The sequence below is a fragment of the Physella acuta genome, unplaced genomic scaffold, assembly GCF_028476545.2.
Source record: "Physella acuta isolate Inbredline_101_S28 unplaced genomic scaffold, ASM2847654v3 ptg000712l, whole genome shotgun sequence".
In the NCBI taxonomy this organism is placed as follows: domain Eukaryota; kingdom Metazoa; phylum Mollusca; class Gastropoda; family Physidae; genus Physella; species Physella acuta.
This window is the reverse complement of record NW_026732230.1, coordinates 90179-102265: the sequence shown is the minus strand read 5'-3', so window position 1 is coordinate 102265 and position 12087 is coordinate 90179. Positions and strand designations below refer to the sequence as shown.

At 34.7% G+C, this 12087-nt stretch overlaps 1 protein-coding gene across 2 annotated transcripts; it reads right to left on the bottom strand.

The window, feature by feature from the left end:
• Positions 1 to 132: 132 nt before the first annotated feature.
• LOC131949737 (cyclin-H) lies at positions 133 to 7552 on the bottom strand. 2 transcript variants are annotated; one of them, XM_059311606.1, is made up of 11 exons: positions 7526 to 7552; positions 3586 to 3787; positions 3075 to 3197; positions 2912 to 2985; positions 2568 to 2769; positions 2059 to 2166; positions 1762 to 1817; positions 1507 to 1577; positions 941 to 1052; positions 709 to 784; positions 133 to 382 (listed from the first exon to the last, which is right to left on the bottom strand). In XM_059311606.1, exons 2-11 carry the CDS (start codon positions 3700 to 3702, stop codon positions 356 to 358), a joined length of 966 nt encoding a protein of 321 aa, XP_059167589.1. In that variant the 5' UTR covers positions 3703 to 3787; positions 7526 to 7552; the 3' UTR covers positions 133 to 355. The 2 variants fall into 2 exon arrangements, with proteins under 2 accessions (XP_059167589.1, XP_059167590.1); XM_059311607.1 differs by having other exon boundaries at positions 133 to 349.
• Positions 7553 to 12087: the final 4535 nt, after the last annotated feature.

The window sequence follows — 12087 nt, the reverse complement described above, 5'->3', positions numbered from 1 at the left end:
AATGGAAAAAAAAACTTTCTTCCTTGATTTTTTCTTCTTCCCATTTGATGGCTAACACAAAGCTTGCCAGGTATCCTGATTTAGTTGACAAACATCACAAAACTGCACAATAAGTAAATCTAAAAAAAAATGTGTTCATTGAAGACAAGTCAGTGAAGATTGTCTATTTTATTTACACTAACATCATAACAAAAGCCGCCGGCATCTAGCTAGCCACTGAGGTGCATGAGTATCAACATTTAGATCCACTTGACAGTACTGACATGCTACTGACAAAAATCTGGTATTGTCCCAGATCAGATCCATAAGGTAGTTCCTGAGATAGACCAAAGCCAAATCTTCACTTGTCCTTGTATTAGAAAGAGAAAAACAAAGAATCCTCCTATTACACAAGGTAGGCAACACATTAAAAAAATAGTTATACATTTCTCCTCAAACATTAACACTGGGAGGGTGATGGAGAGGAAAGAAACCAGCCATGGATTCTTGTAATAAGTACTGGTTGACATGAGAAACCATAAAGGCAACTATCAGAGCCAGGTTAGTCAACTCATGTTTTAAATTACTCCTTGATTCAAAATCTCCCAGTGTGCAGCATGAGAATCACTGATTAAAATAAATGTGTGCTTACACTATCATGTTATAAAAGTGAATCTACAATGATAATGAAGTAATTATTAATTAATGATTAATACACTGTACTCTTACCTCTGTTAACCTTGCTCTCTTTCTCACCCTCATATCCTCCTCTTCATCCAGTTTTTCCAACATACGCTGCTTATATCTGAGAGATCATAAACTATATAAAACACATGCTAGTTTTAAATGGAACCATAACATTAACCAATCAACTTAATTTAGACACAAGTAGAACCAAAACAGCTGAACTTAACAATGTGCCCAGCTTGCTACACTAGACAGTATTAAGTGACCAACTCACACATCACTATCTGGATTATTTTCTTGATTGCGACACTGGTCTAGTTTTTTCTGTACAGCTTGACCCTGCTCTCTCGGCACTTGTTCAGTATTTTTAACAATGAATTTGACCCCTGTGAAAATGATCATTAGAAGCTGGCGTTTTTAAATCCACAAATCGTTCTAATATAGCAAAAAGGGTAGCAAAAATATTATTATTCGACATTTAATTAAATGGGTGTATTATGATTAGTAACACACTCTTCCCCCTAGTGACTTTGGAGGAAAGGTGTGTTATGGGAGGCTGTGTAAACAAAAGGTACTGCATGATACAGCAGACACTTCAACTAGCTAACTGTAAATATCTAGACCAGAGAAAAAAGTTATAAGAAACCCCTTATTTAAGTTAATGACGGATGTTTTATTTGTAAGGAAGGTAAATCAATAATCAATTGTTTTAACACAAGCATAAAACAGCAAGTTAGGTGTCAAATGGGAGATTTACATAAAAAAATGTATAAGCCTGTTGCACTGCAATTAGAGTAAATATTATTCCCATATCAGCTATTGAAATAATTGAACACTTACGCCGTAATTGATACATTGTGTTCTCAGCTTCCTTCTCACTCGCTGATTTTAAAAGTATCTCTTTAATGTATCTGATAGACAAGTAATATAGTCAGGTTTATAAAATTCATTTTGCACATTACAACATAATATCAGTTGAGGAAATAACTTTATTTTAAGAAACCACTAGTGAGCAGACAGTGTTCTAGCCTGCCAAGCTTTAGTGTACAAATACTATGTTCTACTGATCCTATAGAAATGTATGTTACTACTTACTTGTCAATGGGTATTCCTTCTTTAGCTGCACCAAATCTAATGGCAGTAAGAGCTATCTAGATATTTTCAAGGAAAATAACTTTAAATAATAATTCAATAGGGAAAACTATTATTTTGGCTAGAAATTATTTTTTACAATGTCACAATCAGTTGTTTAAAAATGTTTGTTTAGACGCATTTATTAAGAATGTTATTAAATTTTATAATAATTGAAAGTATTTATAAACACTTTAAGAAAGATATACTTGTCTTTAAGCGAAGATTCTCTAATAAATTATGGCGTTTATAAATCACTACCTGTGAAGGTGAAAATATGAGACAAGCATCTGACTGTAAACTCCGCTCTATAAATTCTTCAGCAGATTTTCTTATTCTTTCAAAATTTTGAGCTTCTTTGAATCTTGTCTGTTGGTTGGAATTTACAAACAGGAATGTCATTATTCTAGTTTCAAAAGTTAAAATAAAAATTAAATAAAAAAATATTAAGGAGCAAATTTAAAATTAAGGGACAAAGTAAAATGACCATTCATTTTAATTTACAAAACTATTGAATGGTCTTCAAGTCTAGATTAAATGCAGCTGAAATGAAACAAGGGATTGGCAGCAAAAAATTAAGATTATGTGAAAAAATTATTCTGATGAAGGAAAATAATTTAAAAGAAAATGATGTGTATATGATCTGTACAAAATTATGTAACATGGAAGAGAGATCTTTTTTAAAAAACGCTCTTTTTCAATAATTTGCAATGAGCCATCTAATTTATCGTAATATCTATAAATAATCCAATGAGAACAACCTAGTTTACCTTAATATCTATAAAAAATCCTTCCAAAGGTCTAAATGGGTTGTGGACGGTTAAATGGTAGTTCAATTTAGCCATCAGAGTGAGTTCAAAACTAAGAATGGCATCAGCAAATTTTTCTCTGTCACCTCTGAGATTCCTCACAAACTGACCAATAGGAACATAAAACTCTTCAACCTTGCAAGCCAGGTAGACACAAGTTAACCTACACCAAAAACATTAATAAACAAAAATAAATCTAGGCCTACATTTAATAAATTTCTAACAGATTTTTTTTTCAGAAATACAGGTTAAATTTGAAATAATGTAACTAAACCAAAGTTATAAACAAATTGTGTTTGGCTTACATTATGTCTTTAGGGTGGAAATCCATATTGGAATTGTGTACATAAAATCTTTTAAAAAATGCCAGTGAAGTTCCCTGTGTATGACAACAATAATAAAATTTTATTCCTGGATAAAACATATACAATTATAATAATTTTACTTTCTTCTATCTTAATTACTCACAATGACACATTTGGGCATGGGTGGCTGAAATTCAGAACAAAATCTGCGTAAAACAACTTCATACTGCCGGCTTAAAATTTTCTCCTCAGCTGGTGATAAAAAGTAGGCTGCGACTGCCTCATCCTGGAAAACAAAGAGAAAAACAATTTAAAAGAAAATATACTCCAATTATGATGCCCCTGAAAACAAAAGTATATAATATATGTATTTAAATTAAAGTTTCACTAAATAATAATTCCTTTGTTCAAATGTAAAATCTTCAGTTTAGTGAGCATCATTTTCAATTAATAAGAGAAAGCCTACTTAAAAAGGGCAACAAAGTATTAGTATATGCCTACATTAAGTTACTAACAGCTAACTTTTAAGTATTTAAATGAACAGATGCTATTTACTTTTAAGAATTTAGCTTTTCAAAATAATCAGGATTATGGAAATCACACCAAAAAAACAAAAAAATACCTTCAACATGTCAGTTATAAGATAACTAATAGTATAATTAAAAAATAATTACTGTCATATTTCCTCGTCTGCTCTCAATATATGCTGCATTTGCTTTTGTCCTGCATGTAGAAAGTTCTGTTTCTCCACTGAAAAGCCAGTGTTTGAGCTGGGAGCTTGTAGAAAACATTCTTGTACTTGGCAACCGATGAAATATTTTAAATAGTCATCTAGGACCAGGTTGTCACTTTACTTTCATAATCTTTACCTCTAACCTATGAAGAAAATGAAATAAACTGTCAGATGATTTTAGATACCGATGTCTGATAATAGACTCTTCCATAAGATAGGTGTGTTGGGTTGTTAGTAGTATCGTAACCTCAACTAATTTTATGGTTATAAATTAGGGTTAGGCGTATGGTAGGATTAGGGTTAGCATTGATATTAGCAGCCATGTGTGTATTTAGTTAACTACTGGTAATCTAACACCCCTTTTTAAAAGAAGATTCTATTATTGGACACTGGTATAAAAGTTACCCTAAACTGTCTACTGTACTGTAAAGTACTGTAAACAGTTTTTCAGAAAATATGCTTATTTTAATAAATTTTAATTACAATGAGATTGTTGTTTTTATAGGCCGAAATAAATAATCGAAGTGACTACTCGGAAGAAGATTTTTCTCCCCAACGTCTCCACTTAGTCGGCAAAAGATAGCTCTGCGCATGCGCAGTGACCTAGGGTTAGGGCTAGAATGACAGGGTTAGGGATAGGATTAGGGTTGGTGTTAGGGTTCTGCGGTTGTAAACACACGCATGCGCAGTACCATTCAAAACATTGCCGCGAAGGCAAGTCGTAGTTTCTCTCCATTGCGCATGCGTATCTTATTCCGGCTAGCATCGGCCATAAATAATATATTATTATTAGGCCCTATCTAATATAATATATAGATCTATCATTGTTTTGAGTTTATATTAAATTAAATGGGCAGTTGGCCCTGACATAATAAGGATAACATTTAAATAGGCATAACTCTATCTATAATCTATATACTATATATATACTAATACTTAGCGAGGCTCACTAACTCAAAAGCGTCCTTGGTTGCTAACCAGAACATGGCTACCACACCTTGGCCTACGATTGGGCAATTTTTTCAGCTTTGTTCGAGAGACCACCTTAACATTAACATTAAAAATAATTATCACGCGAAAAATGGCGGTTTTTTTGCGTATTTTAAGCTATCTGAAGATGACAAAGCTATTTTTGCCAGAAAAAAAAATTAAAATTTGCTTCCGACAATGTAGGTCAAACGTAAACATGGGTATAGTTTGAGTTGTTTAAAAACTTTAAATAATGGTCTGTTAGGTGTCCAAATGGCACTGTACGGTAGGCTATTATTAGACTGATCGTTTAGTGAAAAAATATTGTAATTATTTTATAACCATTTTAAGAAATCGGCGCCCAAAAAAGGTCACTGAAAGCACGTAATTTTTAATTGTGACGTCATCGCTATTGTGATGGATGCTGTACGGAAGTATGCGCAATAGACGCTAAAAGGGTTGTATATTATTTCAAATGGGCTCACAATTTGGCCTTGATTTCCTGCGTAATTAGGCTAATTGAGAATCATTAGTGATCTTTTACCTGGCCATGTGATGATAGGTATCTTACAAGGCTATAAAAGCCCGCGGAACACATCGATCTACCCTTCAGATTGGTATTGGTGAGAGTATTTGATGCATACTTATTATAGCAAGGATAACTAACTTGAAAGCGTCTCTGGTTGCTAACAACACAGTAGCGTTGTCCCCGGGCGCCGGGAAGGGTCGCTACGCCTCTGTAACAACAACATGACGTCCTAAACCGGACGCTTAGTTTCGGACATTTTTCTTGTCTGCCCAAGTGACTTTATAGGAATTCGTTTTTAAAATGTTTACCTCGTGAAAAATTGCGGTTTTTTCACATAATGTAAACAAACTATAGTTGGCAGTGCTAAATATGCCAGAGAAACGCTATAAATTGCTTTGGATAATGAAGACCGAAGCTCAAAAAGTGGTGCCGACAAACATTCGTAGATCTTTTTAAATATTAGCAACTACGATGTAGATCGGAAACCGAAAGTACATCAATATTAGATTTAACAGTCTGTGTAAAAATAAATCGAATATTACATGCGCTAATTTTTTAAAAAATTCTCCAAAACGGTCACCACCAGAAGTAAAAATTCCATAACCCACGTGACCGCTATTGGGCGGCAGACGTTCGCCTAGGTGGCTCTATCGACTCTTTACTACGTTTGTGTTGACGAGCGTTAAGTGAATATTTTCCAATTTTGATTTTTACATTGCTGGACAAATTAATTAAGTATTTCGATCTGAACACGGGAAGATAGGAATTAGTTGGTATTTCTGTAAAAGCCCGTAAACCTGTGATCTCGTGGTGAAACGCGATCTCGAAAAAGTCTAGGTGCTAAATTATTTACTTGATTTTATTATTACTAATTACTACTAGATCGAATTATAGTTAATATTATTTTCATTTGCTTTCATTTTTATATAATTAATTATTATGATTTAGATCCAGAAGGGCTAGGCTAATAAATTATAATAATCATATTAGAGGACAGCCTGCATAAACAAAAGTTTGCATTCTTAGATCTAGATCTAGTTGACACAGTACAGGGACTTGCGCACCCGCTCGCGTGACGAAAGAACGCAAGCGGGCTCGTGATGAATTTGCATAATTTTTCACTCACAAGTGATCGACGTTAATGTGATAGGCGTAGCCTAACAATCTTTAAATAGATCTATCTAGATCTACACACCAGCTCAAGATACAAATTTAAGTATTAAAACTCCACCTGGATCTAGCTTCGGACGGGCGATGTTTCTCTCGTTGACAAAACAACGCGAGCGAGCCATCACTACGCACAGCCTATGAGTGGCGATGTTTGGAATGCATTTCTCGCTCATATGTGATGAAATTTAATGCAACGACAGTTTTAAAAATAAAAACAGATATTTTATTATGCCTATATACTTTTTTTTAATATTTAAAACTCAGCCTAGACAAAGCTTCCATGCTGGATAAGGGAGCCTGGGAGGAGGGTTAGATTCCGCCGTTAACTCAATCTATGTATTATTATGCATAATTGTCCTAATTAAACATTCCTATTTACACTGATTAATCAAGACTGAATAAAACGTGAAAATGAATACCTTTAAAAAGTTTAGATCTATATATTTTTAAACATTTATACGTGATTATTTTTGGTTCATTCATTTGGCGTTTGCTAAAAATATAGTAAATAGATTACATAACCAAGTTACGAGTATCCTTTCGATTTCGTTTTATTGCAGCATACCTCCACTTCCCCCTCCCCACACATGATCCTTACGAACCTCCTAGGTAGTTTTCAGGTCAACTTTAGGAATCAGATCTCAGACTGGTTGTCATGGAAAAATCTTTCACAGCTAAGCTGTATGGCACCAATAATTAAAATCATGTATTTTAGTTCATAATGAGCTAAAATCATCAAATGTAGTGCCTAGTTAGTTAGAAAAATATCTCTAGCTTTTATTGGTATTGGTTAAAAAAATAAATAATTAAAATTAAGATTTAGTGAGCCTCGCTACTAATACTATATCAGTCTATATCTATATACTAGGGCCTATATACTATATAGTATAATATATAGATCTATTCTATAGTTAGTTAGTATACAGATCTAGATCTTGTAGTATAGGCCTGACTTCTAACACTTAACACTGAAATGAAAGTTGACTGAAAGCAACATCAATAAACTATAAAAAGACAAAAACAGGTCAGGTTGGTTGGTTGAGGCCACACCGGGTGGGTCGTTCTGTTGTTAACTTGTTTGTAAACATTGTATGTTAGGGATAAAAGGGTCGACTCGAAATATCGTCCGATATCTAGATTTAGATTTTTAGTTTACGATTAGCGGCTTAAAAATAAATTAGATCTAGAATATAGATCTAGTTCTTGATCTAACCTTTTTTTGGCCAGAATACAGCTAGATGACTATGACTAGCCTAAGTTTACTTACATTAGGCCTAGATCTACTTAGAATTGGTGTTGATAATTATTGAGAAAAGTGTATTTCAACAAACAAGAGCTTAGAATCTACAATTTCTTTTTCGCATTTAAAGAAAAATCTTAGGATAATAGGTATAAAATTAAGTGGGGAACTTAATTTTTTGGACATGTTGCATTCACAATCAGAGTTTCTTTCAGGCATCTTTTCGGGGGGGGGGGGGGGCGGGAGGGGAGGCCCCCCAAAGAGAGTCTACCGCCCCCCCCCGAACGAAATGGAATTTAATTTATATAGAAAATATATTTTTTAACAGTGTCCGCCCCCCCCCCCCGGGAAATTTTAGTCCGCCCCCCCCCCCCCCCCGAAAATTTCAAGTGCCTCTCCGGAGAAACAAGTCTGTAAAAAACACTAGTTTCTGAATAAATAAAAAAAAAATTATTGCGATATTCAGATACAGGTCTATCATAGTATATAGGCTTCACTATGTTAGATTATTATTATTAAAAAAAAATGAATACTTTAACTGCAAGCGCTTCACTAGTAGTTACTAGATTGCTTTGTTTAAGGTAATAATATAGCTTACTATTTATATCTAGTAAGTACAAATAACAACTGTATGCCGTATGACATAGTGTAATGAATTAGATCTAGCATATTCTAATGGTAGTTTAAATGTCATGATGAAGGTTTGAGTCGAGAGGTGAGTGTAGGTATGCATTGTATTATAGCAATGCCCCGTCGGGTCATTAAAGTGACCGATTTATTTAATTAAATTGTAGAAGAAAGCTTCAGATGTATGCTACATTCGAGATGAATAGTAGGCTTAAGTTTTTTTAAAAAATTTAAAATTTTAAAGTAAAGGATAATAGCTTAGAATAATTACAGCTTTTGATTTTTTGACTAACAAGAAGTTTTGTTCAATGGTAAGGAAATATACCAATAACTTGCTATTAATTTATTTTATGGAGTTGTCTACCTTTGACTGAAATTGTCCACCGTTGATCGTAGATATTTTAAAAATAAAATTATTAAAATTGTATTTTTACCAACATTAAAGCCAATAACACAATGGGTTGGGTAGACAATATTGAGAATTAATAATCAAAACCTGTTGCTATTTATTGAAGTTGTTTTTATGTCACACATATCATGTAGAAAACATTTAAATAAGTCCGTAACACCGAGTAGCAGTCTTTTTTTTTTTTACTATCTCGTAGATCTATATACAAATCTTACTATCTCGTAGATCTATATACAAATCTCGACGTTTTAGGGCTCCCTTAGTCGGAAAAACATAGTTTTGCAATCATGTCCGTATGTCTCTGTGTGTGTATGTGAGTCTGTGTGTAAACGCGATACCTTGAGTACCGTTACAGCTAGGTTGATGAAGTTTCATATATAAATATTATATCAAAATCGTAGATCCGTATCAACTTTTGAGCTACTTCCGATAACCGGAAGTGGAACTTTTTCTACTTTGAATTTCTCAAAAGCCTGTAACTTGAGTACTATTTCAGATAGATAAATGAAATTTCACATGTAAGTAAAAGTTCTAATTCTCTGCCTTCTTTCAAATTTTGAGTAATTTCCGTCGACCGGAAGTAGTAATTTACGCTATTTCCGATTTCTCAAAAAAAAAAAAAAAAAAACTCATGTGAATTTATAAAGTACTAATAATATCCCGCACTATTATGCATATTTTATCTGGCGTTCACTTGGTTTGCAATTTTTTTTTTACGAGATTCTATTGTATTATTAAAAAGTTTAAGTAATTAATAATGGATTATAAATATTGTTCCGAGTTGCCATCCCCCGTAGTGTTATATTAGACTATTCGAGAAAGTTTAGGGGAGATCATTCCCGGTTTATTTTCCTCAACTTCGACTTTGTCTAGTTGAGAAAAGTAGCTCAAAATGAGCTTTCTATATTTTTTTCTATCCGATTTTGCGCTCCAAAGGGGGCGGCTGCCCCACCCATCCTCACCTAGCTACGCCACTGTGTGTGTACGTGATTGTAATAACACGGCTGGTTATGTTTTACCTTAGGATCTAAATGTTCGCTCATAGCCAATCGTATAACCCTGATGTAATTATGTAATGTGGAGATAGGGCTCTACCCATCTGGTCATATACAACTTGCAAGTTTTAACAATAGCAACAACAATAAAAATATGAACAGCAACATGAACATAATTAACACCATCAACAAGCACTACATCTAGTTCGAGCCATAATAATTTAAGTAACGAAGAAAGAGTTATGACCCAAGGTTACCAAAAAAAAAAAAAGCTTGACCTTAATTTGGGACATCCTCCCCGTTTCCTTATTCTTGTTTAATCTTGACATATTAGGACACACCCATTTGACGTGGGGGTCATAAGGTCAGCTTTGACGCAATCACCTTGACATTGAATGTCCAGTCCAAAATGCAAACACACACAGCCGCGAATATCTGCTGTTTGGTACGTGTAGGTCAGGCTGATAGTCGGGGGACGGCGTGTTTGTTCGACTGATAACATTATCACAGCGACTACCCCAACACTAAATACAAGAATGGAATTGTTGTCTGTTAATGAAATAACATTTATAAAAGCGCCACTTTCAAACCTAAAATTCATAGTTTCTTGACTTCGGTATACGAAGGAATGGTGTGGTAAGCTCTAAGCCCAGCCGCTTTTTACTTTCCCCAACGTTAGTCAGGTACCCATCAAAGCTGGGTGGACTCAGGGGCATACTACAGTCCCGAGTCCGGACCGAGACCCAAACTCAAGACCTTTGGGATAGTAGGCGAATGCCCTAACGTTTGACCATGTCGACCTATAGTTAATGAAAAAAGATTTCTAAAATGACTTTTGTTGTTTGGTTTTTTATCTTGGCTTTCAGTAGAAAAAATAACGAAAGATTTCCTCCATAGACTTACGGAATTAGAACACACGTATCAATCTAACACTTAAACAAATCCTAGCATAGACTGACACACATCCTTACCCTAACATAACAACAGTCATAAACTTGATATGTAATTGATAATCTCGGCAACGATATGATTTAAAGCTTTAACCGAGAGTAAAATAATTTTTTTTTTGAAACTGTAGGCATGTAGGGTGCACTAATTACGGTCTTAACTTGGGGGGGGGGGGGGGGGGAATAAAATTACGAGAGAGAGAGAGAGAGAGAGAGAGAGAGAGAGAGAGAGAGAGTGAAGAGTTTTAAAATTTCACAACAAATTCCGTGTCACGTTTATATAATAACCTTAAACTTTAAACAAAAGACAGTTAAATCGATTGGCTATGGAAGATGTTAAGCGGTGTCAAGCTGTATGTGTATGTGTATGTGTATGTGTATGTGTATGTGTATGTGTATGTGTATGTGTATGTGTATGTGTATGTGTATGTGTATGTATGTACAATATAAGTACGAATTCTGTAGGCGCCCCTATCCTTTTATTGCTAGCTAGACACCCCCGGAGCTCTCAGTTTACCCAGACCGTGCCTATGCTATAGGCGCCCCTGCCCCCCCCCCCCCCCCCCAACACCCTCTTCTGCGCGTCAACCCGTTCTTTAACCCGGTACCCGCTCCACATTTCCGCCCTATCTACGACCCCGTGACGTCAGCAGTCAATGGCTGTCATACCCGAAGGTCACGTGTCTCGGGTGGTAGGCGGTCCTGGAAACTGGCACGTCTCATCCGTGGATCAGTGGACTCGTCTGCCAGCATATGTGGATATAGTCACGTGGCATACGGCCCAAACAAACTGACAAGTATTTTTCCGATGGCCGTACCCAGTAATCGAATATCTAGTAATCTCGCAGTTATCTGTAAGGATATATTCAAACATAAATTACAATTTTTAATTTAATTTTTTTAATTAAAAAAAACCCAGCATATTGTGTAAAAGAAAAGCCCATACATAAATAACAGTACAACAGACGACTAATAATGGAAGCTGTAGCTGTACTGGTTGAGGAGGGACCGTAAATGCCGTAATGCGTACACCAGACCTAAAGCAATATTTTAGTTACGTCTGCCACACTTTTAGCTTGTAAACACACATTTTTAAAAAGTTTTATTTAGAAAAATTTAAAGTTAAAGTGTGAATAAAAATAAGTAAAATTAAAATGAATTAGATGTATATCTATAAAAAAAGTGTATTATTACTTTCTCGTATATACGAAGTATAGAGAAAGTATTGTAATCGTGCACAAAAATCACTTGAAATTTTAACTATTTTCACCGTATTACACCTCAGTCCTTCATCACATCCGAAGTATAGAGGACTTATTTTAATCGGGCAAAAATTATCAATCCAGATTTATCAAAATTAAAAGGTTTTATGCGTATTCCAGTCTGAAAAACTGGGCTTTGCAATTCTGTCCGTATGTCTGTGTGTCTGTGTGTGTGTGTGTCCGTGTGTAAACACGATAACTTGAGTACCGTTACAGCTAGGTTGATGAAATTTCATATATAAGTATTTTATCAAAATCGTAGATCCGTATCAACTTTTGAGCGATTTTCGATAAC